The 27,597-nt window shown below is 31.2% G+C and overlaps 1 protein-coding gene and 1 long non-coding RNA gene across 4 annotated transcripts; one reads left to right on the top strand and one right to left on the bottom strand.

The window, feature by feature from the left end:
• On the bottom strand, positions 1–4,079 carry LOC143052669 (uncharacterized). The gene is made up of 3 exons (XR_012971199.1): positions 4,034–4,079; positions 1,198–1,442; positions 1–858 (listed from the first exon to the last, which is right to left on the bottom strand). It is a non-coding gene; the product is annotated as an uncharacterized LOC143052669 (long non-coding RNA).
• A 1,901-nt stretch (positions 4,080–5,980) lies between these two features.
• Positions 5,981–18,586, top strand: LOC143052660 (L-proline trans-4-hydroxylase-like). Of its 3 annotated transcripts, none has more exons than XM_076225733.1 (10): positions 5,981–6,004; positions 12,005–12,048; positions 12,855–12,936; positions 13,847–13,937; positions 14,225–14,335; positions 14,865–14,956; positions 15,626–15,716; positions 16,051–16,180; positions 17,157–17,308; positions 18,319–18,586. In XM_076225733.1, the coding sequence occupies exons 2-10, from the start codon at positions 12,021–12,023 to the stop codon at positions 18,457–18,459; spliced, it is 918 nt and encodes a 305-aa protein (XP_076081848.1). In that variant the 5' UTR covers positions 5,981–6,004; positions 12,005–12,020; the 3' UTR covers positions 18,460–18,586. The 3 variants fall into 3 exon arrangements, with proteins under 3 accessions (XP_076081848.1, XP_076081847.1, XP_076081849.1); XM_076225732.1 differs by lacking the exon at positions 5,981–6,004 and adding an exon at positions 8,912–8,979; XM_076225734.1 differs by lacking the exon at positions 5,981–6,004 and adding an exon at positions 9,206–9,229.
• The last annotated feature ends 9,011 nt before the right edge of the window (positions 18,587–27,597 follow it).

Here is a 27,597-nt window from a genome sequence, read left to right as displayed (position 1 = left end):
TCAATTACGGGGGAGGATTTTAATATAACATATTGAATATGCCAATTTTGTAACATCGTATGACATGATTTAGTTTATACTTCTACATGTATTTGCACAGGTTGAATGAAATCCATGTTAAATTCATGAGCATTGTTTAGCTCAATCCTCATCTGAACAGCCAGGTATTACTGCTACCTTGGCCATCTAGTAGGGCTTGGTTTCCGATTACGATATACCGGACTTAATCTTGTCTCCACGTGATATCGATCATCTCCAATATTTGGACGTGCTGGTGGTATGCGGATTTTATGCGTTGACCTTTTCTCAGTTGTAAATATTTTACTGTCTTTCCCAAAATACGCTTGATATACATTAATGATTTCAGAGTCACTCAGAATACCATCGCTTGTTATTTCATTTGTAAAATAGTGTTTATCAACCACGGGGAATCGAATCAAATATAGTAAGGTTTCAAGAAGCTCTCTTTTATTTGGTCCTGATGGTTCCTTTTTCAATGACTTGCATTTGTTCTTGGCCCATTTCAATGCAAATTTGCAAAGTTCGGTTTCCGTCAAGTTAAACTCTTCCGATTTTAATATTAATTCCATGCATTCTTTGCCGATGTTTAGGCCTTTCGCATTGTCTAAACATTTACTTGGATATTGTTGTATATATTTCAGGCTTGCACGTTGAAGATCCATTAAATGGAATTCTATAGATGTTTGAAGAGCAACAACTGAATCACTCGTTGATACTGACTTTTTAAGGAAGTTTTCGCAAACATCTTTCCCATTATAAAACATGTACTTTTCTGATATATAAAGCATCTGTCTCACATTTTCCGATGATACTTGTAGGTTATCAGAATAGATCCACCTGAAAGAGTAAAGCAATTGCAAATAAACGGAATCTACATTAGCATAGATGATGATATAGTTTATTTTGTATTATAAAATAAAAGAAACTGAAGGGATTTAACTAATTTGTAACAAACATAAACATGGTTAGGATGTGTGATACATGTAGAATATTTTATACTACAAAAATACAATAACTAATAATAAATGAATTCTATTATAAATACAAGTAAAATGTTTCTTTTCTGATAGTATTTATCATAATTAGATGAAAAGCAATGAATAACAACATATTCTAAAACATAAATTTGTATATTTCAGACTACATGACATTGAGTTTTATCATTTATTCACCTACCGAAGAAAAAGGTTAAAAGAATCTGCATCCACATCAGAAATGACTATATTATCGGTTTCTGGAACGGAGCCTTCAAACATTGTATGGAAAACAGAACTTCGAGTAGCAAGTATCAATTTATGTGCTTTTATAATCTTCTGCTCATGACCAACTTGGAAAGAGACATCACACATTAATCCGTTTTCAAGCATATACAATGTGCAACCTGACAAAGTTGTCCCATACCGCTCTCTTTCAGCGTCCGCCTACAATGTATAAAAATATACGGCTTCAAGTTGTGTTTTATTGAAAATCTGAATTTAACTGTTGAACACTATATTTTCATTTCATATATTATGCTAATGTATATATTATTATATATCCTTGGCATTCATATATTCGACTTATATGTCCTCAAGGGCATTATCAGTCAGTTCTTTCGTACAAACATGATTTATGATAATATTTTATCTAATTATCCGGTAAAGCATTTTAGAATTATCAGAAACTATGGTTTGAAGTCCCTCAGGCAAAGTTGATCGTAGACGGATTTACCTATTTTGTTTTATAGCTCTTCCACTATTTGTGTCAAAATGCATATTGGCTTTTAAAGACATGTACGGAAAATGATAATTTGTTATCAAAGGTACCAGGATTAAAATTTAGTACGCCAGACGCCCTTTTTGTCTACATAAGACTCATCAGTGACTCTCATATCAAAATATTTATAAAGCCAAACAAGTACAAAGTTGAAGAGCATTGAGGATCCAAAATTCCCAAAAAAGTTTTGCCAAATACGGCTAAGGTAACGGCTTATGTTTTATGGTGGGAAAGATGCTTGCGAAATCTTCCTTAAAAAGTTAGTATCAACGAGTGATTCGGTTGTTGCTCTTCAAACATCTATAGCATTCAATTTATTGGATCTTCAAAGTGCAAGCCTGAAAAATGTACATACATGTCCAAGTAAATGTTTAGAAATTGAGAAAATCCTGAACATAGACATAGAGAAGTAAAATGCAACGAAATTGGCCAATAACATAGACAAAAAATGCATGGAATTATTTTAGAATCAGAAGAGTTCAACTGGACAGAAACCGACCTATGCAAATTTGCAATGAAATGGGCCAAAAACATATGCAAGTCGTTCAAAGCTTTCTATGTTTAATTCGATTCCCCGTGGTTGACAAACAATATTTTACACACGAAATTACAAGCGATGGTCTTCTGAGTGATTCTGAAATTATTAATATTGATCAAGCTTATTTTTGGAAACACAGTAAAATATTCCTTACTGCGAAAAGGTCAAAACCTGAAGAGTAAAATCCTCTAGAGACAAGCACAGGCCTCGAACATCGTAATCAGAGACCAAGCCCTACTCAAACGCCTGAAATTAATAACATTGTTTTTGGTACCATTATTGAATAAATAGTCACTTTTGAATGGCATCGCATTATTGAGTTGATTCAATTTTATAGAATATCTGTGTCATATATCATTAGGGCTATGCTCAAAATTTCGTTATCTATCTCACCCTATTCGTGCTATTGTACACGGTTTTGACAACACCACATGAAACCGAAAAGTTAACCATTTAAATCAGAATGTGTTTACGTTGAGTGTATTTTTTATTTCAAATAGATGAATTAATTATGAATGAGATGTTTTTTAAATATTATTTTGGTGAATTACAGATAGGTACTTTTTTTTTATTAAGAAACGAAGTTCACTGTCACAGCACACCATTGAATTTTAATACAAATACAATACAATTAAAAATAAATAAATATAATCTGACGTATAACTTTTACAATAAACTGTTATACGAATTATACAAAAAAAGGAAGGAAAAATAAACTTGTATCAACCGGGACAAACCATTTAAAAACACGTAATCAAAACAATCACTTATTTCAAAACTGTTTGATTTTATTCACAAAACACTTGGTTAATTGTTATAATATTTGGTCTGTGTAGATATTTTAGAGATACAATTTACGATCCTTTTGTCAATAAGCAAACAACAAAACAAATAAGTATTAAATGTTCATCACTTAAACAACATTCAACATAAATAACTTGTTCTTTTATTGTTTTATTGTGTTACCATCTTCCTATTTGAAAAGCAAAAGCATGACCAAGGTGCTCTGCATTGACAAGTAAGCAAACTAAATCAGAATTATACACGAACACACTATCCGAAACTAAATCCCTGCAATCTTCAGCTTTTAAAATATACCTTACTGTAAATCATTAAGACTGAACTCAATAGTTCAATAGTTGAGGCTAGTCGAGTCTAAGATATACTGGAAATTTATAACACACACTTTTCTTTTACTGTAAAATTGCTGTATTGCATGTATGTATTTAGGTTTAATCATGTTCGTCGTACATAACGTTCATCCATTATGGTTTCATTCATATCTAATAATTGTATCACATTGCAAACATATAAGGGTGAAATAATGTTAATTTAGAACTACTTATATTTAGAAGGTTTTATGCAATATGTCGTCGGAAACAAAATGGAGAGTAGTTGTAATAAAATTGAAATAAATAGACTGTGCATCTGATGATTATTTAAGTGCAAAGCTATCAAAAAAGTTAAAGGTTAACATCACCATGCAATAATCATACATGTAAGAAAACTGTACAAATTTAGTAAATTCAACTTTCGATCTCTTAAAGTGCGCATGTGATTTTGTCTTGTGTGCCTTAACGGGACTTGAAGTCTATTTATTTGAATTAAACGGTTTTAAGAAGAAATGACAGCAATCATTTCATAACTAAATTGTTTGATTGGTTATGTCGATCAATAAATACAGCTATTTTCCCAAATTGAGAAACTATTACTTCTTACCTTCCGTTTTGCTTTATATACTTTTCTATCAAAGGACATGATGAACCTGTGAAAGACAACAATTCCTGTATAATAGTTGCTAATAAATACACCATAAAATGTTCTTCTGTTTTTGATAGTTATCAAAGGTACCAGGATTATAATAAGTACGCAAGACGCGCGGTTCGTCTACATTAGATTCATCAGTGACGCTCAGATCAAAATAGTTATAAAGCCAAACACGTACAGAGTTGAAGAGCATTGAAGACCCCAAATTCCAAAAAGGTGTGCCAAATACGGGAACATATGATGGGACTCGATTTAAATTGAACTGTGATCAATCTGGTTTTTTTTTTGTGCATTGCTCTGTCGAGTGTGTAATTGTATTGTTACATGCTTGTCGACTGATATTTGTCTTTTGTCGTTTTTATTTTTCTTTGCCAGTGTTTTTGTTTTTGATAATCCTTCACATATATAATAAAATACTAGTACAGGTCATAATTATAATAGTTCTTACCATTGGAAGACAGGGGAATATATTTCAACATAGAAAAGGAGTATGCAAATTATGATTTGTGTCTGTAGAAATTGAGAAATTGTTCGAATTTTTAACAGCTCTTTAGAAAACTACTCTAGGGGTTGATAATTAGGCTCGTGTGTCGATGAAGAATCCAGCAAGCCGCATGACTTCATGTTAATTTCAGGACTTTTGGAACATCTACAACTTAAACCCACATTTCGGCTTCAGGTCAATCCTGGAGTCACGCCTGTATGAGGGTCGGTGAAAAAATCAATCGCAAAAATGCTATGATGCTCCTAAGACTTCTGTCCCTATCAGTGTTTCCCCTGGTTCAATTATTTTTTTCGCCACCTAAACATAAATATATTTTTACTCTAAACTTTTACTTTAAAACAACAGAATTTTTTTTAACTGAAAAGGGAAAATTTTCATTGTATTTTAAACAACTTTCCTAAAGAGGGGCCACTATACTTTAATAATAAAGAAGATATAAGTCCTGGAATATAACAAAATTAATGGAAATGTTTGGGTCATATAATACCAGTATAGTTCCGAGGGGAAGTTTCTTTAAAAGAAAAAATACTAATGTGCCCTTTTATACTAAGAAGTGGTTTTTATAACAAAACAAAGGCTTTTATCATATGAAATTGAGGCTTCATTTCATGTGTAGTCATTACATTAAAGGGTTACTCTCATTCGAGGGGTTGTTCCCAACCTTTTGGATAGATTTGTTCATAATGACAGTTTTCTTTCCTTGACCATCGTAAATGAAAAAGTTGAGACGTAAAACTATGCCTGAAACACGTGTGTCACTCAAACGACTTTAAAGTAGTCTCCCTAATCAATTACGTATATTAAAGTCAAAGGATAATTAAAGTTATAAATCAGAGATTTTTCTTGCTTTTGAACATTTTTCGTCACAACATCTTTCTTTTCTGAACTATCTTTAAGATGAGAGGAGACGTCAAAAGTTTGCTCCAAACACGTGCGTCGAAAAGTGGTAAATAAATTCTGTATGTGACATTTAGTTGAAGCTATTTAACCATATCATTTTGTCAAACAATTCAATCAACACCTTAATTAATTAATCTTTTATTGTCGATAGCTATAAAATGCAATCAGCTGATTATTGATTTTCAAAAGATCAGGTAAAGTCCGAGAAACTCGAAAAAAAGTAAATAAACAAGATGGAGGAAAATAAATCGTTGTATATATTTTTATCGCCAAATTCTTTCGCAAATGGCGAATTTGTATCGCCACAATTATTATTTTTTCGGAAATTGTCAAAATGGCGACCGCCAGCGGAAACCCTGGTCCCAATACGATATCACTTAAAAAACGATGTACTTACAACTGCTAAGTCAATAATTCAGGTTAGGATTATATAGTGAACTGTAATATGATAACGGTGGTCTTTATCGTCATATTAAGTTTAATAATACACCAGTGTATGTTCAATTTATTTTATCAAGGTAAGATTTCAACGAAATAATGAAATACCAAATTGTTAAAGGGTCATGATTCTAATTATCGTTGTTATCAATATTGAAGTGTTAATTACTCCCATACTTGTACAATGCACTACGTCTGGAATGTATCTTATTTTATCTTGTGAATAAAGTAGTGAACTATATGTTATCTAACAGAAAGAATAACTAATATATGTATTGTAATCAATATTTGAATCTAATTCTGTGCATATTTGGTACATTAGTTAGCCTGTCTACCTGTCACTAGGTTTAAAGAACAATAACTCTAAATGTTTACAGGAAGTTGAAAAGCGCAATGCAATCACAAGTTATTTTCAATAGACACTGACAATTATCTTGAATGGACCGTCATTTTTGCTTATTTCCACCTTTGATTACGTTATTAACATCTATTTATTTTATAATATATACAGTCATTGTATTGAATAAAATCATTTCTCTTTGCCGCATAATTCATAGATAATTCATAGTGATGCACGTTGACTGAATATAAAAGTGTATGTAGTTGTCTCCCTTACCAGTATAATCAGTTTCAAATGTTCATTATTATTTCACTTTTTTAAAACTGTCCATTTCATGTTACTTTATTTAATGATTTACATGATGCTTATTCAGTACATATCTGTGAAATTGAATAGATATTAGTATTTTGAATTCATTGAATAAAGATATTTATTTATTTTTTAAAGTTTAGTATTTTCAATTGACACAAATCGTGTATAACCTCTTTTGACAAGACTATACATGTTATATGACTGGTTTGTTTTAATGACAATGAATTGGCTGAAGTATATAGTCAAACGAATGAAAGCTGTGATGAATGCAAATCTTTCGTTAATTTATTGGTCTTCTATAACTTAGATATCAGAACCCCCCCAAACGAATGAAAGCTGTGATGAATGCAAATCTTTCGTTAATTTATTGGTCTTCTATAACTTAGATATCAGAACCCCCCCCCCCCCCCCCCCCCCCCCACCCACCCCAATTTTTAAGGTGTTTGTTTCTTAAATTGAAATTTTAATCAATCTTGAAGAAAATAGTATGACACCTCCCCCTCCCTAAAAGAGGAAAACGAAAAAGATAGATTTTTTTTGCGGTGGTATTAAACATGACTGAAACAGGCTATACTCAATAAAACTAGGGAATGAAGACATTGAGTTATTCCTCTTAGTATAAGAAAATGTCAAAGAAAAACTCTGGTTGTTCCCGTTGTATTAATTTGTTGTTTTATAATCAAAACAAAAATGAAATACTGTTTTCTCAGGCGTGCAAGAATATACAATCAAATGTTTTTTTTTTTGTTATATTTGTAGATGACTGTTTAAAAAAAACAAATTTCATTGGTTTATTTTGATATTTACAACATATAGGAGAAAGGCTACATTATTAAATTATCAAATATATCGTGCTTCGTAATACGCAGTAAAAGTACGCATCACATTTGCTTTATCCTTTTTTTATAATCTATATGTATGTTACAGAATAATTTCAATTTTTGTTCAATCACATCAATAATTTCTATTTGAAAATATAACTTATTTTTCGCAATCAATTTATATTTTTTTCATGTTTTGTCAGTGAACCAGATATACGATAGTGTTTTGTACTATGAAGCTTATCAGGTGAAAATCAAATGTATTGTTGATTTAAATTAGGTTTTACATAGCAGGAAATGATTGAATAAAATAATTGTTGTCGTTAAAAAAAAAAAGATGCACTATTTTCTTTTTGAAGAAACTTAAAACAATCTATATGATAAAAAAACGGGATAAGCATTACAAAAAAAAAAGAATAATCACAAAAATATACATATACCAAATTAGAAAAAAAAATAGCAAGTCTGCAAGCTTAGTACTTTACAATATTTTTTTTATACCAGTTTTAGAAAAGAGGGGCGAAAGATACCATAGGGACAGTGAACGCATAGATTGCAAATAAACTGACAACGACATGTCTAAAAATGATAAAGGCAAAAAGACAATAAATGACACCCATGAAACAGCATAGAAAACTTAATATTAAGCAACACGATCTTCACGAAAAACTGGAGTGATCTCAGGTGATCCGGAAGGGTATTCAGATACTGCTCCACATGTTGCACCCATCGTGTTGCTAATTTCATTACAAAGCCGGTGAATGGTCTTATTTTGAAATAAGATTTGTAAATAGACAAACAGTTATTTTTGATTTTCATGCGTTTATTTATATATGACATCTTGAAACAGTGTGACTTTCAAAATCAGTGAGATATTTTTAGATCTAAACGCAATTTTAAACTTTCAATTTTATGTATCAAAATTCAAGCAGCAATTGCATACAGAGTTGCATTATCCTAATTCAAACGATAGTGTGTGTATCTTATCATAATTTTTTGGATAGGGTGCTTACACTTACCCCAAAAACAAACTGTTGACTTATACAGTATCTTTGTCAAAGAATACGCCGATTCGTCTAAAATTAAACGTCTAACTAAATACTTGAAAGTGCAGTAAGAACGGTTTACTATTGCCGATTAAATGGGATTAAACGATATCTAGCTTTTACTCTCGGTCATTGGTTTTTGTTTTCGATTAGAATTATGAAGACTATATCGTTTTCGAAATTGCAAATTAAAAAATGTAAAAAAAAACTACGGAATGGGAACACTGTTTTATTTTTTATTGTAAACAAATAGCATTGGTGTAAATATGACTACTTTGGAAACAAAATATCCTCAACGCCATTTATCAAGGTAATTGGCGACCAAGATGAACAGGTCGGGTTTAAGAAAAACAATATTCAATCGTTAATGACAAATGAGTTCAAATGTAACGACAAAGAAACTTACTAAGACATTTTGACTAACTTTGATTTACCCTTTACATCCTCACATGTGTTTTGTACTACATATATTGACCTCATAGATAAATTTACCTTAATACATATACGAAAGATAACAAATTAACTAGGGAAAATAGGTAAGATTAACATTAGACAAAATGTTAAATTCGATTTGTTATTTCGTTCTCATCCTACCACTTTTTGTTGCAAAGTGTGTAAGTGACGTAATGCAATATATACGGGGTAGATGAGAGTATGTTTGGACCCAATTGATCTACTAAATCGTTATATATTGTATACGGTCAATAGCACACTATGTTATACAGTCGCCTATGTTTATAGTTGGAATAAAGACTAGTGGCCCGTTGAAGTAACCAAGTAGCAATAGTAAGTATTTACTACCATTGCTTTTTACCTGTTAGCTTTTAATATGTTTTCTCTATTTGTTTATGGTTCCTCTGATGTTCATTTAAAACGTTTTGAATTGGTTTTCAATGTCATGTTTAGTGTTTAAAATGTCGTAACACATCAATCATGTGTTATTGGTACCGTTAATTTTATTAAAATAAAACACGCCCATTGACAAAAATGCTAAATACATTTCTCATCGTTTATAGAGGTATTTAAATTAAAATGTGCATACATTATTTGGTTAATAGTAAATGAATTACCAAGGTTTTCCCCAAAAATGCATACAAGAATATTCATGTAATATGCTTAAAGCAACGGTCATCCGCTAAAAATAGTGATATGTTTCAAATTTAAACATTAAGAAACATACATACATTAACACGTTTCAAAAGCAATTTATCTTAATATTTACAATCAACGAAAATTGGCTATCACTAATCATAAGCTAAAATTGTGATTATCAATTTATAACAAGTACCATATGTGACACAGGATCTGCTTACCATAGCACATGAAAGTACACCAATTTTCGGTGGGGTTTGGTGTCGCTCAGTATTGAGTATTTCGTGTTATTATTGACTTATGAGTATAAATGTCCCACTGGTATTTTTCGTCTCTCTTTAACATATGGAATCAAGTGATTCAACTCAGCCTGCTGTTTATTTGCAGCAGACATGAATAGGTCAGTGAAGTTTTATTGAATTTAAAATCATTTGTTTCCAATATTTGAATTTGAGAAAAACATAGTGATCAAGTTCTCGACCAATGTAAATGGCAACATAACTGTAGATCTCTCCTTTTTTCACTTTCTTTCATTTTAATTCCAAGGCGTGTTCAGTCTATCTCGAGTTTGTCTAGTGAAATGAACCAAAGACGGTTTTCTGGACGTATCAATATTCCCCGACTGACGAGGAAAGACTTACGTCCTTGTCCTACAAGACCAAGATCATGAACAGTATGTTTGTATATGCCTATCCCAAGCCAGGAGCATGTTATTCAGTGGTTTTCATTTGTTTATGTGTTACGTATTTGTTTTTGCTCACTGTTATGTAAAATAATAAGGCCGTTAGTTTTCTCGTTTGAATTGTTTAACGTTGTAATTTTGGAGCCATAAATAGCTGACTATATGGTATGGACTTGCTCATTATTGAAGGCCGTACGGTTGCCTATGGTTGTTGATTTCTGTGTCATTTTGGTCTCTTGTGAAGAGTTGTCGTATTGGCAATCATGCCAAACTTTTTTTATATAAAGTCCCTTCTATGATAAGGTCGCTGTTGAAGCATTTCATCAATTAAATTCCAATATCAAGCAAGCTACTAACATATTAAACAAACAAAAAAAACGTATTTGAAAATCCCTTCTATTAGAAAAATCGAAAGTTGACATAAGAGAGTTGCGTAATATGCCAGGGTGATATTCAAACTCATAGATTAAAACAAGACCGATAACGCCATGACCCGACAAAAAAAAGAAGATAAACAGACAAACAATACTACACAAAACACAACATAGAAAACTAAGGATTAAGCAAAACGAACTCCACAAAAAAACTGAGGTTGGTATCAGGTGCTCCAGAAGAGTAAGCTGATCCTGCTCCACACGGGGCACCCGTCGTGTTAAATGTGTTATCTCTTACCCGGTTAATAAGTTAATTCGGAAGGTTATATTCGTGAAAAAGGAACGAATCGTAATTAGAACATAAAGCCTCGGTCACACCTTACCGGATAGCTCAAACGGACGTCTAATGGATAACTTTTTTCCAATCCGTTCATGTCCGTTAGACGTCGGTTCTTATCCGTTAGACGCCCGTCCATATCCGTTGCATGTCCGTTAAGCGTACGTTTTATCCGTTGACGTCCGTTCTATCCGATGGAAAATTTTAAGCATGTTCAAAACTTTGAACGGACGTCCAACGGATAAAGTGTCCTTTGAACGTCCGTTAGGCGTCCGTTTTGAACGGTACTCGTCCGTTTCGGTTCCGTTTTGTATCCGTTACATGTCCGTTATACATCCGGTGGAGATCTTGAAGAAAAATTCACCAACGGACTTCTACCGGACGTATAACGGATAAAACGGATGATGAACGGATCTGAAACGCATGATGAACGGATCTGAAACGGATAAATGCCAATTGAAAATTTCGAGTCAGGAATTCCAATTATTGGTATGCCAGATTTCTTAAGGTTCATGTATTTTTATTATTCATAATCGATCTTAGAGTATAGGCACGTCTTCACAATCAAGCAGTTCTTTTTCAGGCCAGACACTGTCCTTTGCGGAATTTTGAAGAACAAACCAAAACCAGTTACACAGAAACATTTTGAATATTTATGAGATTTACATGTGTAATTATTGTCGCCTTTGACCTTTCCGTATATCTTGTTCATCCTTTTTATCCGGTACACTTCCGTTAGGTGTCCGTTTTATGCGGTGCTCGTCCGTTGGATGTACGTTCGACATCCGTTCTTTCCGGTACGTGTCCGTTTCTCGTACGTTGCATATCCGGTGTGTGTCCGTTATGCATCCGTTACACGTCCGTTTTATTCGGTCAGGACATCAACGGACTCCCAACGGATAACAATTTTGTCAACGGACAACTTTTATTTTCATCCGTTAGGCGTCCGGTCGTGCTATCCGGTAAGGTGTGACCGAGGCTTAAGGAATATATATGCTTTTATTGGTTTTCAAAACAACTATCCTTAGACCTGTTCACAATGAGAATACAGCTCATTTATAATCTATTTTCAAAAGCAAAAATTTCTTCAAGATGTCGGGAGAGTGCGATCTAAATGCAGGTCAGTGTCAATTTACTAGAACTTTACCCGAATATTTTAGTCCCTCTCCATAATTGATCTCTCAAAATTGCGAGTTAATGCAGTAGTTTTATAAAAAAAAAGTCAATTATTCTTGTTGATTGAAATGATTAAAAAAAACACTGCCATTATTTTAAAGGACATCGAAACTAGTAACTTACTGTTCAAAATGTGTATGTCAATATATGTGTCAGTTTGAGTGTACACACAGAAGTTGAAAAAGTATCCATTACTTTTAAATGAAATAAATAAGCAATATAAACAAATCAGGTTGCATACTTCTATCGAAACCAGAATCCGATGTTGAATACGCATACACTTAAGAATGCTCTGGAACATTATAACGGTATAAAGAAACAAAATAAATACTTCGTCTTGATATTTCTTTTCTTGTATCAGCTGACTAATGAATCACAGTACTGTGGAATATGGCTTTTTCAGCTTACTTTTCTCACTATATATAAGTTTCAATCGGATTAGTTCAAATATAGATTATAACTACTAAATATATATTTTCTTGTGGAAACATGAAATTGTAATTATATAGTTAACCTTAACACAATACTTCCAAATGTATAAGCGAATAGGCGATACCATGGGTGCGACATGGGACTTTATTTACCCACTAGGAGCACATAAACATACAACCGTATTTTGGTTGGGTTTGTTTGCTCAGTGTTCAATTATCTGTTAATTATTTGGAAACTATTGTTAGTTATTAAATATTTTTGAGATTAAATGTTCATTGTATATCTCCCATCACACTTTCATTGTGTCTGATACTTAAGTTTACAAGTTTAATGGAGAAACGTTTAAAGTAACACCACAAATGAAGGGAGACTTTGCCAAGTATGGATACATCGTAATAAGGTATGTTGAATTAATAATAAATGCATTTACAGTAAAATGATTTCAGCTTTTGTACTCTTTAAAATGGAGACAAATGTCACAAAAATATTTTTTAATGCATATCGTCGAGTAGTTATTTTATGAATTTTCTTCAGAATAGCGATGATTAGTTTCATTCTTAAGGTCGTCATTGTTGTCAATTGCATGAACGGACAACTAATTCAAATCATTTTTCATATCTCTGTTCCTTATCCGACATACCTCAGCACAATGTAGGACTTATGACTTCATGCGTGAAATACATTTTAAATCATATCCATTAACAAAATATGTCTAGTGCAGTGTCAAAGAGGTGAATACCAATTCTGTATTATATGTAGTAAATATGTGAAACGAAGATAAAATAACATAAGCAGTCTACATTTCTTTATTCAATTATTAACATTTATAAAACAGCATCTAACTATATATTTGTTTAAAATGTACAAAATTCAACACACATGACGTATATATTTCGAGCAGCTATCAATCGAAACAAGTCTTAAAGGATGCAAATAAATCACACATTAAGTATCAAATGTATAACATCATCAAAACAGTGTAATACCTTTTCTAATGTAACATTGTTTGTAAAGTTCATTTTGATTGGATAACGACATCAATTTACCTGGTATCAATTCACACTTCTATGAAAACGTACGCGCAAGTGATGAATACGCGTGGCAGATTTCCACTATATGGAGATAAAAATAGTATATGTTAAGCTCCGATGCCATCAATTGGTGATTTGATGGTGCCAAATACCGGTTTAATGTGTCCACTAACGCGTCACCAGTAAACTAATTTTGCGACCATTGCATCAACAATTAAATCCATAGGAACTCAAAATACAATACAGTGTATAATACATGCATATATCATATGTTATCAGAAATCTGTTAGATGCAGAGGAAACAAAAAAAGTCATCAAAGAGTTTGAAGATCCATCTACTGCACAGATTTTAAACAATAATAAAGTGCAGGTAAAATTCATATATATGGGTTCAGTAAAACATTCTTTGTTTATGAAAGTACATAGTCTTTGTTTAGTACTTTTTAAGTTAAACAATTTTCATTTCTAATACTGCAAATTAATATAGTTGAGGAGATATTCACTTTAACGAAATTTATACATTCATTAGACTAAAAAGAGAAACAAAGAACAAAACATGTACATAACAAATATTTGCTCGCTGCATCTATAAAATATTGAATATGCAGCAAGAAGCATATGATGCAATTTTAATTAAGCATATAATGTGCATTTAAGGTTCCTGATTGTCAAGGCCGCGAAGCAAAATTGACCATATGGGGACATCCGGGTAATGACATTAGTGGAATGGTCAGCAGATCGGAAAAAGTGGCAGGAACATGCGAACAGGTATGAATCAATAACTTGTAAACAGTAAAATTATTTAACCAATAGATTGACATCGTGTAAATCCTCTGAACAAACAGATCATTTGCTATATTATCAAAATAAGAAGAAAAAAGTTAACAATGTATGATGAAATCGATATTAAGCAAGAAAACGTGTAATATATGAGACACCAATACATTATTCAAGAAGCATGCTTATATTATTGTTCATAATTAAACGTTGAATGGCTAATTTATATGATATATGGATTAATAATAAAATGTTAAATTTCTCATTTGTATGCTTTTTATTTGACTTAAAATGTGTTACTGTTAAAGACATTTATTAACTGACATTTTAACACTAAGCAATGTTTTTAAAGGTTTGTAAGAGGAATAATATAAACATCTTAGTAAAATGCTAGAATCAACTGTGTATCTAACACCAAAGCAACAACTGATGTAACAATATTGAATGATGACGATAATTGATCCTTATGATAGGTAATTCTGTTCGAAATCATTTAATGATACTGATATATGAAATTTAGTTACTGGAAGACGAAGTTTACCATTATCATGGAAAGTTAGTAACCAAAGAACCGTTTACTGGAGGAGCTCATTTGTGGCATCAAGATTACGGGTATACAAAAATTATTATTGCCGCACAGTATTGTTCAGTTACACACAGTTATATCTATATGTTGCGCTTTTTCAATGCAACTGTTTATCAAACCGCACCTCTTTTCGGGAGATAAATATTTTTTTTTGGTTCATGGACTAGTTCCTAGTTTTGATCTCTATGGTGTATTCCATAGACACAACACTTGAAAATTTTACCAGTATAACAACAAATTAGAAGTGGCGTTATTTAATTCTAAGGAGGACCAACAGTAAAGAGAGGGGTAGTACATAATTTAAGCACAAAATAAAACTCTTGGATGTTCTAAGCAGCACACCACCCCTGTGTTACCTATGTGTATCCGTGTGTAAATGATTGTTTGGTGGAATATGCTCGTTTTACTCATGTTACTATTACAATCAAGGTTTCTCAAATGTATCAAATAGTTTTGATTGTGTGTCCATTTACAAAGTAATTATTGATAACGTCATACTTTTGTTTAACATTTCAGAACTTGTGTAGATGTCGGAAACTGATTCTGTTTAAAGATGTAAATGAAAACATTTGTAACTACTCACAACGATAACACTTGTGTGATCGTAACTCAAAAGAGAATATAACAAATGATCGAAAAGAGAACATTTTATCATTTTTGTTTCTTTTTTTTTTTTTGCAAACTTATTTTTACAGATATTGGTATATAAATGAGTTTTTGGAGCCTAACATGATGACTGTATTTATTGCCTTAGATAAATGTGAGAAAACAAACGGATGTTTACAGGTAATCATATATAAAAATGAATATATTACAATGCTCCAGACCGTCTTTAAATATTTTTGCAGCAAATTGAATCAATGCAACAAACACATGGTAATCAATGGTTAATTATTAAAAAAAATATAAGGAAGTCTTACTATGATGAAACACAAATAACAGAATACAAAATAATTTAAAACATCATTGAACATAGAGATAATGAATATCACATTCTGTATCACAATACTACATGTATAATTCGTATCTAGAAAGCTTACATTATCTAATAAAAAACAATAAATGGTTCGGTGATTGACATTTAGAATACTTAAAATTGTGTCGATTTTGATGTTAACAGATTGTAGAAAGCTCCCATAAATGCGGACGTCTGGACCACAAATTAGAAGGTCAACTGACTGTCACTGATCCTATAAGACTTGACAAAATAATGGAACGTTTCCCGATGAAATACTGCCTTCTCAATCCAGGTGAAATATCACTAAATTTTATTTTTGGTAAAATGATCATGATTAGTTTCTGAACTACCGCAAGAATTTACACACTTGCAACAGATATACTGATATTTGTGTTTTACTAAATGCAAAGTTTGCTATGTGTTATGTATTTAAGTTTTGCTTAATGAGCATAATGATTTGACGCCGCTTCATAGTATACACTCGAAAGACCTGATAGTGAATTATTCATTTTGATAGAAGCTATTGTAAACTTTGTTTCGTCCTAATATTTAAATAGTTGTTTGCCAAGGGAAAATTATATACATGTACCTGGTATCCTCATATTTAAGCATCTTCCTCCAGCCTGAAAATTACGGATAAGCCTAGTAAATAATTTAAGAATGAGATCGAACACACCTTCTTATTATTTTAATTCATGATATCAGAATTCGAAGCTTGTAACAGAGCTAACGATTCTTTACTGCATTTGGAAGGGCACGAAATTAGTTGGATAAACACATCTAACAAGTCTGTACGATTTCTATATATTTTTATGTATTATCATTAATATGTAACAACATACTGTACACATCAGTAGAAAGAAAATATCCAGGTCCTAGCAGTATTTTTATGTTGATTCTGCGTCTAACATAAATATAACAGTACCCTACACATGTAAACATATAAATGTACACAAGAGCAACACATCAATTTCAGACACATTTAAATCATGTTATCTTATAGTCAACTTTCGATGCATTCACTTCCAACATTGAAAATGCGTGAATATATAATTCCCAATTGTATTATTGATGCACTCATTTCGAATTCTAACGATTCGAAAAATATCGTCTGCAATTTGTATTGAAGGAATAAAGAGAGATAGTTTTGTAGTAAACATGCATTCCATAACTATGTTGTAAATCATGAAAACATTGTAATGTTCTATAGTGAGCGGTAGAATATTTGTCCTCGTTTTACAAAGATAACTGATTAATTGCTTTTCAAGGAGATGCTCTGTTTTTCCATTGCAATTTATTGCACTGTAGTGGTCAGAATAGCAGTGCACACAGAAGATGGGCTTTATTGACAGCATACAACACAGTGTCCAACCAAAAATGTAAACCACACCATCATCCACAATATCAACGCTTAGAGAAAGTAAGTTATATTTGTTTTTACTTTAGCTACTCGTACATGTCGTATTTGGACATTTGAAATCCTCGTGGTATAATTATAGCACATTAAACAACAAAACATTGTTATTCATTTTTTTCACAGGATCTGTGTTAATAATGAGACAGATAGCATGCATTAAGACCAATTTTCATGTTTTTTCTTTGTTACGGTTTTTTGCTTAAAAAAAAAAAAACAATTCTGTTAATTAATATTTTCCTGTTTTGTCGTGCTGTCATTAATGGATTTGACTTTTCATAATATGTGTTTTGATCCCCTCTTTGGGACGTGCTCGCTCCTATTTATAGTTTACAAACTTTAGTTCTTCAACGTTTAAGTTTAAATGACCCAGTGGTGTCTTTCGACTTTCTCTTTTTTTAAATTATCAATGTAATATCTCCACTATTACAGAAAAGGTTAAGCCAAAGATTGATTGACTAATTAAAATGTGTCTTATTAGGGTTGACAAGTTTTAAAATGCTTTCCCACATTTTAAAAATGAAAGAAATTCTTATTCAAACTAAAACAAAATATATGTTTTGGTTACTATAAATTGTTTATTGTATATTTTCTTGAAATTATAGTTTTTAAATCAGTTACAGGTAATCATATACTCATAAAAATAACTGCTTAATTAAAAGCAGTAAAACTCCATTTGCAATTATAAGTTCATACATTAGATTTAAAAAAAAACCAGACAGCACTAATTAACCACCGAAACCCTACATAACGCATAGTATATGCAGCAGAAATAGTAGACTTTAATATATTTATATACAACCAATATTACTTAAATTATAACGTTACCTGGAAGTTGTAAGACATTCAATCAATAAGGCATACTAAACAAAACTTCAATCCAATATAAATGTTAATTTTGTAACCAAAACCTGAAGGTATACAATTATCAAATATGCTCTTGTACGTAATGGTGCTTTTCTATTGGTGTATTATCTGAATGTTTAATAATGGTACACATTTTTTTTATGTTATAGGTATCAAATAGTGCAATCAAGCATTGTGAAAACTTAACTGATTTTACAAAAAAGAGAATCCTGGTTCCAAAGACACTTGATTCCAAACAAGTCATTTCTCAAAAACAAGAAAAATGCAAAGAGCAAGACAAAAGAACATAGTGTTTCGGTTTATTGCACGTATAATAGTTCTAAAAAGCGATATAGAGTACTTAAAAACAAAATCGCATAAATTGAAAATATCCACTTTTACGTTGGTCAACGAGATGAATAAATATTAAAGATTGTATTGGTTTGTAGTTTTTATTGTTGATCACTTACACTGATAACAGTATTATCGTATAGTGTTCGCAAATTGCACATACAAATTGGTCCATTGCATGATTTGAGCACTAACAAAATCAATTTATCATCCTACACAGTTCTGCCTTTAACATTCTATAGACCAACTTGTGTCCTGTCAGCATTATTCGGCATACTATGTTGTACCTGTGTGTTTTGATTTGATGTGTCGACTGTTGGTTGTTTACAGTCGTTTTACGGGTTTTTGTTGCCGAGGCATTGTCAGTTTGTCTTCAACTTTTTAACTTTTAACGTCCCATGTAGAATAAATATCTGTTTGATAACATTTCTATTTTATTTGAGCTTTTTTCAATGAATAACACAAAACAAAACCATAGAGAAAATGTCAATTGAAAACACAGGAAGCAAATATCAATAAAAAACAGTTGTGCACTTAACGAAAGTGTAATCAAAACCAGTAGTTCTAAGAAAAACATGTAATTGTTGAGTAACTTAAAACATGTGATGATTTAGATGACGTAGATTGGTAAATTAAATACATATTTAGGACTAAAGCATGTAACTAAATAATATTACAACTTTGTACAAGACTACATGCTGAGTCTTGCTGTTTATAATGTAAGTGCACAAGCTTACAGTTCGTAGGAAGAGCGGTCGCTATACTCCGATCCAATGAGTCTGTTCTGTCTTAAATGCCACCTGTTAACTGTTTAAACGACACATACCAATTTTTTTTTTACCTAAAAGGTGAAGTACCACCAAATCATAGTACGTCACATCCGGTTGTATACGAAAGTATTCCCTTGAATTTGACAGTTGTAAGGAATTAATCCTACATTTTATTGCAGTAAAACATTTCTGTTTCATCAACATATGTCTTGGGTATTTAAAACCCCATTATTTTTTATTTTGGATTTCTATTGAATATTTTGTAACCTTGTGGTTACATGGTGACTAAACCTTGTACTCATATAAAGTAAGGGGAGAAACTTGATTGGTTAGTTTCCAATGATGGTTATTTTCTTATATGCATTGAAAAGTTATGTGAATTTGTTTCTGTAGTACTGGACAGGATAAAACTTTACTCATACCAATTATTTTTTTTATTTGAAACAAAGATAAATGATGCTTTTTTTTGAAAAGTGCAAATTTAACATAGACTAATAGGTCTCTTGTGGACAGTTATCTCGTTGGCAATCATACCACACCTTCTTTATTATATTGCACATTCGTAAATATATCTTATGTAACTTAACTACTAATAAGCTGTAGAAAGGAATTCAATGTCCTCATAATTAATTTATGTAATTTGTTTTATGTAAGTGAATCATCATATAATGAAATACTGTTTTTGATCAATCACTCTTGATAATGTCGACAATGCATTAAAATCAGCTACGTATACAGGTATATATGTATATTTTCGATTTTATCGTTATATAATTAAATGTACTTATGTTAGTCACATAATAGTTTATTTTAATCATTTACCTCGTAAATAAAGTTGCTACTATATGCTTTTGATGAATAACCTAATTGATCTTGAATCATTATTAAAACGACATCATATTATATATGTTCGTGTTTTAAGAAATGGTATTGTGTCATTGTGTTTTTCAAAAGGTATGCAATGCTATCACATGTCACTCAGTTCGATCAGTATTTATATCAACTCGACAGCCACGTTTAGATAGTGGCAAAGGGGCTGTTTGAAAACTGACTTCTGCAAGAACAAACGCTTCGTATTGTATTTATTAAAAGCAAAAAAAACCTTAACATTATAAAAGAAGAATTTCCAAAAATTATATTCCAAAAAAAAACCATCTCATAATACAAGTTTTTTTGTACATTGTTTTTGTGGGTAGATCCTAAGAAAAAGGCAAAGGTTTTTTTTTAGATAATATAAGGCCGTTAGTTGTCTCGTTTGAATTGTTTTCCATTTTTTTTCGGTGCTTTTATAGCTTACTATACTGTATGGTCTTTAATCATTGTTGAAGGCCGTACAGTGACCTATAGTTGTTAATTTTTGTGTCATTTCGTCTTTTGTGGAGATTGTCTCATTGGCAATCATACGACATCTTCTTTGTAAGAAGACATGAAATTGTTTTAAGGTGGTACCCAACACTTTCACTAAAATTAATTTGGCTCGTTTAATTTTCATAAAATTATGTCAAAGTATTTACTTTGACCCTTTAACAAAAATATAAAAAAATTCAAAAATTTTGAACCAACCGTTTTGTCAGAAAAATTACACTGGTTATATAGCAATTAGACAACCCCCAATTTTGATCATTGAGAAGCTTAATATTCCTTTTATAACACAACGTAATTAAAACGTTTAGCTGACTTGACAGAGTTATCTCCCTGTAGTGTTAGGTACCACCTTAAACAAATATATTATTTATCCAGATACAATTTTAGATTAGTTTGAGTGTATAAATCTTTCTCAGTAATCTGGAAGCCGCAGAGTATTTTTTTCAAATAACTATTTGATATATTTCATATTTAGAAATGTTTCTAAGAAGAAGACATACCAAGCAAGTACAAAATATATCTTAACCTATTAAAACTTTATGGAAAGAGTATGTTTTAATTCATTTGGCATTGTGGGTGAACCCATGCACTTAGAACATTTTGATATCTAAATAGCTTAGAATAACGATATTTGGAGTCCATGTCGATCACACATACAAAATATATTTTACAGGAGAAGACTCCTGTGTGAAATTGACTCATATGCTTTTAAGTGGGAGATAAAACTGGTTTTTTTTTACAGTCCATTGATTAAAAAAAAATGCAATATGGTAAGGTTTTAATCAATTAAGATAAAAATGTCCAACTGGAATATTTAGAATAATCTAGGAATCTGATGTTCAGTGGTTGTCGTCTGTGTATGTGGTTCATATGTGTTTCTGTTTTTTTTTGTTTTCATATAGATAAGACCGTTGGTTTACCGTTAAAATGGTTTTACACTAGTAATTTTTGGGGCACTTTTTAGCGTGTTTAAGGACGTACCTTGACCTATAACGGCTTACTTTTATAAATACTTGGATGAAGAGTTGTCTCATTGGCGCTAATGCCACATCTTCCTATATATATAGAATAAATATAATAAGTACTTATGCATGTTATGTAAAATCGGATAATTATTATAACATATACATTACTAATGACTTATGATGAATGACTTTTTAATAAGTGAATATTTATGATTTTTTTACATCAATTAAGTGATTAAAAAAGATAATAAAGACTTTTGTCTTTTTTTGTGATGAATTGGAAATTATTCCTCATCAATCTTTTATAGCATAATGTAGTATATAAACTTTTTAGAAATATGATAGGAACACAGTGAAACTATTAAGAACATATACTAGGTAAGGTGTGATTTTGATATACTTTAATGTAATACAGATTGTCAGAATCAAGCTTCTAATTCTGATATTGATTAGGTGTTCTTAAGTATATTAAGCACTGGTGGTAAGCGGATGGTTACGAACATCTGAATATGGGAGACAACTCAAGAGAGAAGTTTTTCTTTTCCGATTTTCGTGCAGTAAAAGGTTCATTTAAGCCAAATCGCTTGTCTCATATATTAGTACACTTATCGTAAAGGTTTTGATATTAAAACCAAATTTGATACATAAAATCATTCAAATTTTAGTCAAATAGTCATTCAAAAATTCGAGCATGATGGTCATTACTTTTAATGTGTTATGGTCGTAATGTCAACAATAGTATTTCGGATGATAATCATAACCGACACAAGATGGTCGTAACTTTATAGATGACCGTAACTCGAGTACTTAGATAAACTTTTATCAATGTATTTTAAAAGTATTGTGCATATTACCATGTTAAAAATCCCTGTTGTCATACATAGTTTACTATAAGCAATATTATATGTTACTCTGATAATGGTATCCAGAGATTAAGTTATAAAATTATCAAACATACGCAATTCTGATGTATTCCAAACGACCATCATTTAGGAGAAACAGTAAAAACTAATCAACTCGTATTAAGCCAAATAGTATGTAAGTGTTGAGTATTAATATATTTTTGCATGTAAGTCAAGGCAACAAATTATTGAATACACGTGTATTCCCTCATATTTGTTTTTAGATTTTTTTCATTGACGACTTTTTTATTACTTGTTACCATGTCGGCAGATGAAATTATTGAACGTACAATTTTGAACAATAATCTTTAATTTTGAATCAGCTATTGCAGTTTTAATAAAGCATTGGCCTACAAATATTCGAATTTTGGTCGTTCATGATGAAGGTAAACCCACAAATGCACTTCGAAATCTTGGTGTTTTTAACGTGTTGTCTTTGTTTTTTATCGATTACATAACGATTATATATTGCAATGTGTCATTAATATTATTTCGTAGTATTTGTACGGAATGAGAACTGAATCCACTGTGTCGCAATGTACATTGTGTTAACCTCGAAAGGATGAATATTGTTGATATATATTTACACTACTACACTCGTTGAATTTAAGAGTAAGATAAACGATTAGTATTTTGTGGCCAGGCTTTAGCCATGATAATATTACAAGTTAGAACTAAATGTACTGCGGCAACTATCACATACATATGCAGGTTGAAAATAATATTTATGTTATATGTTTATATTGTATGAATGTATTCAGCTTTAAAAGACCAGTACGCTGAGTTGAAGCATAAAGTTCTATTTTCAAACATTATCCCGGACACAAGCTACACATACATATATTTCATTCTTATATGTACGTTCAGTGTGTATATCGGATAGCACGGTACCAATAGGCGTATTCGGGATTTTTAATAACCACGGGTAATAATTATACCTGAACTTTGACCTTGCACCTTAAAATCAGCCTGACTTTACCAAATGAAAATACGACTTCTCAAAATCTAGGCTATAAGAATAAGATTTATGTTTTTCAATTCAGGTACGTTAGTCTCGATAACGAACGCCATAACATATCAATATGTTTAGCTTATTTTGATTCCTTACTTATGTCGTTTCGACTTAAAGTGTAAATTTTAAATAGTAGAGTTTTTTTTAAATTCCAACTAGTAGATGCATACTAGTTTTTTTAAAAGTTTATGTTTTCAATAGATGCAAAATATAAAGAAATAAATCTCTGAGTATACTGTTATTTCATGTGATGTCCAATTTCTTAAAAACGCCTTTTCATTATTGTTAACTAAGAATGATCATAACAGGAGCTGTGTAACTTTCTTGTTTTCTTAATTGTTATTGCCTTTGTTTTTTGATACATTATACTTTAATTAACAATGACTTTCATTTCATTTCATTTTTTGGGTTTTTTTCGATTCGTTCCACTTGTCTTCCGTTTTGCAGTTAACATGTACCCTCTCTTTTCCCCTTTTAGTTTTTATCACTTGGTGAAATCAACTGCGCAAATCATATAATATATTCATACAATAAAAGACACATTTAAACCTCTTGACTTGCCTTATTCGGTCCTACTTAAAAAAGAGTTTCGACCATCTACAACATTTTTGTTGTTTAAGTTTCGGCCATCATGCTCGGATTTTTGAATGACTATTTTACAAAATTGGAATGTTTTTATGTAACACATTTTGTTTCAATATCAACGCAACCAGGAATATCTAATGTAAAATTTGAATCTATTATAAAACTACTAAAATAGTATACTTTTAAGGTGAAATCAGGTAAATCTATAAGAAATCAGACAGATCTATAATGTATTCAGGCAAATCTGATCATAGAATTAGGCAAATCTATAAACCAATTTTTTGTATGTAAGGTAAAATCCTTTAAAATAGAAAAAAAATGTAGCGGTTGTACCATTGCTTTATACATTTAATTAATGTACAATATATCTGCATCTATCTTATATCGCAATAAGACAACTCGGTATGTGGTCTTAATAGTGGCTTTTGGTTATTTGTGTCAATGATGGAAAACACTGTATACTCTACGCTGCTTTTTCTGAAACGCAACATTTTATTTTATCGATGATAACATATTTGATGTATTCACTGTTTCAATATGTTTTATTTATACATAGATGAAGTCTATGCCTGGTTCGTACTGGCATCGAACAACAACCGATCATTTATTCAAACCAACAAGAAAATCATTCTTGAATATGTTTACTAACATGAAGAACATATTATGCTTATGTATACTAAAATGTGAATGAATGACAGTTTATCATGTCTACTAACAAACACTGTATTGAAGTAATATATAATATCTCTAAAAGACCTTAAAACACCTGGATAATGAAATACCATACACGTTATCATCCTAAAATCATGAAGTGTAAATGATTAAAATATGTATAGAACCACATACTTTATATAAAATGATGTATATTTAGGTATAACATGAAGCTCTCAATTGCCGTGGGATTACTACTGGCAGCAGTGTGCACTAATGCCACCTTTATAGGAATAGGTGGATGGGGCGGATTTGGAGGACCCGGATGGGGAGCAGGAGGAATAGGTTGGGGCTCAGGTGGTGGATATGGATGGGGTATAGGAGCACCGTGGATTGGATTTGGTAAGGGAGGAGTATTTCCCGGAGGAATCGGCGGCAGATTTTTAGGAGGATTTGGAGGTGGACGTGGAGGGGGATTTGGCGGCAGATTTATTGGAGGTTTTGGTGGTGGACGTGGAGGGGGATTTGGTGGAGGACGAAGAGGAGGACGAAGATTAATCGTTGGCAAAAAATACTTCTAAATTATATATTTTGATAACACAAATTCATGTATTATAGCGCACATTTATATATCTTCCAATATTAATTCATAACCTTGATAATGTGTTTCTTATGTTCTTGTCTAGTGTAATTGTTATATTAAATGGTCATACATTTGCACAAGTTAATTTCACAATTTTTGTCAGCCATTATGTAAAAGCTAAAGCAATGAGTATGGTTTGGAGTTAACATAGATCCATTAGCTAACATAAATGATTAATTTGGTACGACTTAAAATAAAATTAAAAAAAACAACATTATAGAGATCGACAAGTATTATATAAAATAATATTATGTTTATGGTATAACTACTTTCCTATCAGCAATTAATAAAAGACATACTGGTCAACAATTACTGACCCCAATACGGTCTTATATACAATGCAAAAATTTCTATAATTGCATATGAGACAATTATATTTAAGATGTCCGAAATTTTTGGATTTAATCAACTATAGTTACTATACTGAAACTATAAAAAAAAGCAAAGCAAACACCTGAAAAGTATCCACAAATGTCACGTTAAACAACGTCAAATAAAAATATATGAACAATAAAAAAACCAAACGATCTAATTATTTTTCAAATCAACAGTAAACATACCACAAACATAACAGGCACAAACCAATATCAAATTGCAGTCATCTTACTTGGCACAGACTCAGATGTGGCAGTTTTATTAAAAAAAATGTGTCCTACTTGCGACATTTGTGCAACAGTACTAAATTGGAACAAAATCAGTTAGAAATGGCTTAACCATTGGATTTACATGAAATTAAAAAGAATATCATAAAAACAAGTGTTATTTTTTTAAATCTCTACAAAACATATAAAAATCAAGACTTGCTGATATATAAAACCGGAACAACAGATTAAGTTTAAAGATCTAATATGCTGTATCACATCTATCATAACCTTTTACAAAGCCAACAATGAAAAAAAAAAACACAAAAAACTACATCATGTGTTAACTGCTTCGTACTCATTTTACTAATAACTTTCAATAGTTTCTGCCTTTTAATAGGGTTTTTGTCTCGTTGATACATTCCCCAAATCCATTCTCTTTTTTTTATAGCCCCCCTTTGGTTTAAATGAGATATATTTGTAAAAGAATCAAGATATTTTTTTTTGTATGAAGTCCCACATTTTAATTTTAATTGTCACTACAGTCATAGGGATACTGATTTCCGAAAACAAAGACACAATTACCGTACAAAATTAAGAAAATAAGAAAACTAGACTCAATTACCGTACAAAATAAGAAAATAAGAAAACTAGACACAATTACCGTACAAAATAAGAAAATAAGAAAACTAGACACAATTACCGTACAAAATAAGAAATAGGAAACACAAAGCTTCCCTTAACACTAAAATTTCAATCTTAAAAAGCAAATGAGAAACAATTATTTAACATGCGTAACTTGAGTAGCCCTGTTTCAAATTGGGATTTAAAACGTTAACACAAAATCCATCTTTAATAAATTTGTAATCGAAATAATTGTGATTCCACTATTTGAAACATAGATATTGTCATCTATAAAACAGATAATTCAAAACGGTCAACCAACATGTGGATTTCTAACGAATGACTTACACTTCGACCTTTTGGACAATAAAATGTGTTCCTAGATTAAAAGCAAATTTGGTCAGCGTTTTTTTTTTTTTTTGTTACTTATATACAAAAAAAAAAGAAAATCACTACACATTTCTTTAATTGTATAAACCGAATGATATGAATAGTTGTCGCCACTTATACAGCAAAAAAACTTAATCTAAATAAAATATTTCATTGATAAATAGCAGTCCTCATATTATTATAAGGTCACACAAACTTATTAATTTCAATAAAAATGCATACAAAGGATTCTTTGTTAAACTTTATATGTGCTTATTTCATTAAATATTTGATACAACTGTTATTTTAAAAAAAAATTGGAGGACTCCTTTACTGCCTTAACTGTGCACACTTAATACACAGAACTGTTTTTATGAATTCTGATTTTTCTAATACATGTTACTTGTGCATCATTAAAGAGATATTCACAAATGAACTGTCGTAATTGGCTTTTGTTGCAATTAAACTTGTACAGTTAATATTGTTATACCAGGCATAGATTACCTTAGCCGTATTTGGTAATACTTTTTGGAATTTTGGATTCTCAATGCTCTTCAACTTCATAATTGTTTGGCTTTTAATATATTTTGATTCGAGCGCCACTGATGAGTCTTATGTAAACGAACGCGCG

Source organism: Mytilus galloprovincialis, chromosome 11 (assembly GCF_965363235.1).
Source record: "Mytilus galloprovincialis chromosome 11, xbMytGall1.hap1.1, whole genome shotgun sequence".
Classification (NCBI taxonomy): Eukaryota; Metazoa; Mollusca; class Bivalvia; order Mytilida; family Mytilidae; genus Mytilus; species Mytilus galloprovincialis.
The sequence above is the reverse complement of the archived record's forward strand: the minus strand, read 5'-3'. Positions and strand labels throughout refer to the sequence as shown.

Excerpts from the sequence above, each read along its gene's own strand:
- LOC143052660 (XM_076225733.1), top strand. The coding sequence starts at position 12,021 with ATGTCGGGAGAGTGCGATCTAAATGCAG. Across the intron at positions 14,336-14,864 it reads TGGCAGGAACATGCGAACAG|TTACTGGAAGACGAAGTTTA; the intron begins GTATGAATCAAT and ends TATGAAATTTAG. Across the intron at positions 16,181-17,156 it reads ATACTGCCTTCTCAATCCAG|GAGATGCTCTGTTTTTCCAT; the intron begins GTGAAATATCAC and ends TTGCTTTTCAAG.